At 39.6% G+C, this 4,287-nt stretch overlaps 1 protein-coding gene across 1 annotated transcript in view; it reads left to right on the forward strand.

Annotated features, from left to right (window-relative positions):
* Positions 1-1,120, forward strand: part of SMIM8 (small integral membrane protein 8) — a 1,306-nt gene extending 186 nt beyond the window's left edge. Inside the window, exon 2 of the mRNA XM_009707439.1 lies at positions 946-1,120. Within this exon, the coding sequence (XP_009705741.1) occupies positions 946-1,120 (175 nt within the window). The remainder of the gene's footprint in view (positions 1-945) is intronic.
* Positions 1,121-4,287: the final 3,167 nt, after the last annotated feature.

Consider the following 4,287-nt stretch of genomic DNA (forward strand, 5'->3'; position numbering starts at 1 on the left):
TTAAACCTGTAAGAGGCTGATTCTAAGAGCAACTAAATATGCTTGCAGAGACACGGTTGCTTTAAAATAATCATTGTGATTCTGTGTGCATTATATAACTATCTCTTGTTATGCAAACCACTCAGTAATGTAACTAAAAATATTTTTACTTTTTTTCCACTCTGATTGTTAAGACCCCAGAACATTACATTGTTTATTCCAGCTTTTATTTCACTGTTATATTGTCTGATTCTTTTGTACCTAGCCAAGTTGCTTTCAGAAAGACTGTTTACAGGCAGATTACCCATGCAATTTGAGAGGTTAAGTAATAGGAGTCCTCTTTAATACTTAAAATGGAACAAATCAAAAAATGCAAGATTTTTGATACGAAAGGAGGAGATTTTGGGTAGGTTTTCAATATTTTGGATTTTTCTTTTTCTTGCTTTTATTATTAAGTTGATGATACTCAGGTTTTATTTACATTTGCAGAACCCAGCAAGACTGGATGAAATTTTGTGCATATAATAAAAGTAGATTTTGTGGTAATAATACATGATCTGTTTTAGAGGAATATAATCAAGGTTGCTTGGCAGGAGCAGAGTGCATTGTCCCAGTAGTACAGCCAGATGAATTCTGTTAGAAGTTTGTAGTAGTTACCTTTAGTATTTGGTTTTGGCCTGTTTGTTCATGCTCAGGCAACATTTGCGACCAGCAAAAGACAGAGCACTGGGCAATGTGATGTCCTGTTGCCAGAAAGTCTCCTTTTTCTAAGAGAATTCCTTTTGCTATCAGAAAATCAAGTCTCCCTTCTTGCTGCTTATCAAAGTCATTGGGATCAGTCTGCAAGAAGGCAATGACGATTTTTGCAGATGTCACAATAGTTTACTGTTCACTTTCTAAGCTAAGATGGAAGAATGTAATGTTTGTGTTGAATGAAAAATGTTTTGACTAAAAACACTTACTAATTTTTTTTTCTTGTCAGAGCAAACCTGTGATGGCATTTGGACTCTTTGCAGTTACCGTCTGTGTGGCCTACCTTGGTTATTTGCATGCAACAGTAGAGAATAAAAAGGACCTCTATGAAGCAATTGACAGTGAGGGGTCGAGGTATATGAGGAGGAAAACTTCCAAGTGGGACTGAGAACGTAAGGAAGGAAATCAGCAAATCAGTCACAGAACTTTTCAAGGCAACTACTATTTTTTTTTCTCTGTCCATTGAAATAATGGATAAACGTCTCTCTTGCTATTTAATCCAATTTAAGTTCCTTTATAAAATGCTGTGCCTGTACAAATAAATTGCAATTAAGATACACGCAAACATAAAAGTGATTTTAAGAATTGTTTGCGATCTCCACAGTGTGTCAGAAGACATGAAATTACCTCAGACCTGCAGTCAAGACTGGTGAATGCCTTAGAAATTTATGTGATAGTTCCGCTCAGTTCTCTCTTTGCTTGCTTTGAGTGAAAACAGGTTTGTCTTTTATTTTTTAAACAGAAAGCAGAATGCATTGTGTGTGAAAAGAAAAAGTTGATCTGTTGCAAGTTGATAATTAACAGTGATGCAAGTAAAATAGTTTTAAGGCAAGAAAGATCTGATAAAGCAGTCATTGAGGGTTTTATTTAATAAAGGAATTTGTAAAATACTGACCAAATTAATCCTTGGATGCTAATATACTCTTCCTTAGAAATGAAAAAAAAATAAATCAGTAGCTAGGTAGAGGAGAAAAAATGAAATGAGTGCTTCTGCCAAGAGAAAGGCAGGAAGAACTCAGCTGTTACATTTCCTGTTTGGCATCATATAGCAGATGAGTGAACACGCCAGTGTCAGCTTGCCAATCCGTAACACCATGTTAGCCAGAGCCTGTGTAGTGTTCTTGTCTAGTCAGCAGGACTAGTTTATTTAAGCTGCGTTCAAAAATTTAATTTCTCTATATTGCAAAGTACATGATATGATATTAGTTTATTATAGGCTACTGAACTCAAAATAAGGAATGGAAAGCCTAATATCACCAGATTCTTACAGAGAAAAGAACGGATCCACCTGGACAAGCACAGCCTTGCCGAACAGCCCCGCGTGCGGGTTTGAGGTACCCATTAGCAGTATGCTGGTCGGTGCCGCTGTGAGTGTGGCTGGAGGGTGGGTGGGCCTTGTGGCGTTCCCTGAGCCTGTACCTTGAGCAAACTGCACAGGGGGGTGCTTTCCTGTTCCCAGTGCTGAGGCTTTCTCCTGTGAGCTTCTCCAGCTGCTTCTGTGTGCCTGACATTTCCTGGGTGGTATCCTGTTAACCAAACTCCAGAACATGTGACGGGAGGGCGCATACCGGGCCATGCCCTTTTTCCACCACGGACTGTTATTGCTGTTCTGGTTGTGGTTTTCCATTCAGCTCCATATGTTTACAGCCCAATCAAGGGCTCCCAGGTAGCTGAGAGACTTCTTTATTAACTCTCTTCTAGCCAAGGTGGCTTCTGTCAGGGCAAAGAAAAAAGAACATGCAGGGACATCTGCTTTGCCACTCTGGGAATTGCTTTGGGTTTTGTTATCGAAAGATTTTGTTACTGAAGATAAAAAAGGTGACTGCCTTGAGGGACAGCAGTTGCTCTATGGGATTTCTCTGTATCTCCCTCTAAATCCTTCACTTTGAACCTGTGATCTTCCTGCTGTTCGCGTTTTACCTGTATCCTAAATTCAGCTGGGCCTTGGTTTGGCTACCTTCTTCCTGAGAAGGGAAGTGAGCTCTGCCTTTGATAAAGCTATAAAAAATAGCATTTTTACAGCCTTTAAAAGCATATTACCCTCTGTGAGCCTAGCTGCCTTACAACAGCAAGGTCCTGGGCAAATCTGAAAGCTTACAAGTGAGGAAACTACTTGGCCTTTGATTGGTGAGGGAATTTCCAGGTGCATTGATCAGATATTCAGAACTACCACAAGCTGTGCATGTCCTGCAGAATATGTTTTGTTTGATAGGGTGCGATGGATCTTTAGAATTAATCTGTTCTTTTAAAAAGGATCATACAGGATTTTGGCTCTCTTCAGTTCATTAAAATGCATGAGTCTCATATATTTGCCTGAATTTAACTAAATTATTCCAAATCAGTGCTACAGTAAGCATTTTAACTTGTTTTTCTGCAGCCTTTTAAAACATTCACTTTGATCCTTCTACCTGTGATGATTCCAAGTGAGAAAGCCCAGTCTCTCATTTTCACCTATTTGGGAATAATGCAGGATTTGGGTTCTCAACATTTTGAATTATGTTTTGTGAAGTGAATATGGATCTGGAAGTTACTGGGGGAAAGGAAGCAGGAGAGAGAGGGGTCAGAGATAAAGGTGTGGGACTGCCCTGGGCAGAGTGCCGGCGATATGCATGCCAGCGGCACTTCATAGAAAAGCTGTCTGAGATGGGGCCTCTTACCTGTTGGCTGGCGTCAAGTCCTGTTACCCAGGTTAATTTAGAACTGCCCAGGCTGAAGGAAGAGTGAGTATTTCAACTTGTCCTCATTACTAAGGAGCTCCTCCATATTTACTTGTGGCAGCTGCTGTACAGGTAACTGAATGCTACAAAAATTATATATAGAAAGGAGATAAAGCAGCACCAATACTGAGAAGAATGTTGTAAACTGATGTGTGTTACAGTATCAATACTGGCATTTTCTCTGTTAAGTATCTGATTTATATCATAAAAACTATGTGTGTATATGGATTAAAGGGGGAAAAAAACCACCCAAACAAAATAACATCTGTAACATCTGTAACAAAATTTGTTCACTCAATTCTGAAAGCACGGCTCCCCGTATATATCTGGAGGATAAGCAGACAGCACCAGTACAATTTTTTTTGTTCCGCTTTTCTCAATTTCATCTTCAATATAGTAATAATTATCTACAATGGATGATACCTGGCTTGACAGGAGCTGTGAGTCAAAATGATTTCCCGGGCAGAGGCTCTTTCAGGTTTTTGCCAATTCCTTACTGTCTGTGCTGGCTTTCACATCTTTAACAAGAACAGCCATAGAATGCTATGATTCAAATATCTGAAACAGTAGCTATTGTACTGCTCCTAAAATCTCCTTAGACTACATGGTTTGAATAGGAATTGTTGACATTCAACAACAACAAAATGCATTAGAAAGCCAAAGCCTGGTGTGACTCTCCTTAACTATTACCAGGGACAGTTAGTTCCTTGTGAGCAAAGCCAGCCCTGCACAGTAATGGTTGCTATGTAGGGAGCTTTATTAGGGTTGGAAGGGGTCACTTCATAAAACCCTCCCTCATCATCTGCCTACAGCGTGTTACCGAGTTGTCAGTGTGTGT

Source organism: Cariama cristata, unplaced genomic scaffold, assembly GCF_000690535.1.
Source record: "Cariama cristata isolate BGI_N322 unplaced genomic scaffold, ASM69053v1 scaffold8849, whole genome shotgun sequence".
Taxonomy (NCBI): Eukaryota; Metazoa; Chordata; class Aves; order Cariamiformes; family Cariamidae; genus Cariama; species Cariama cristata.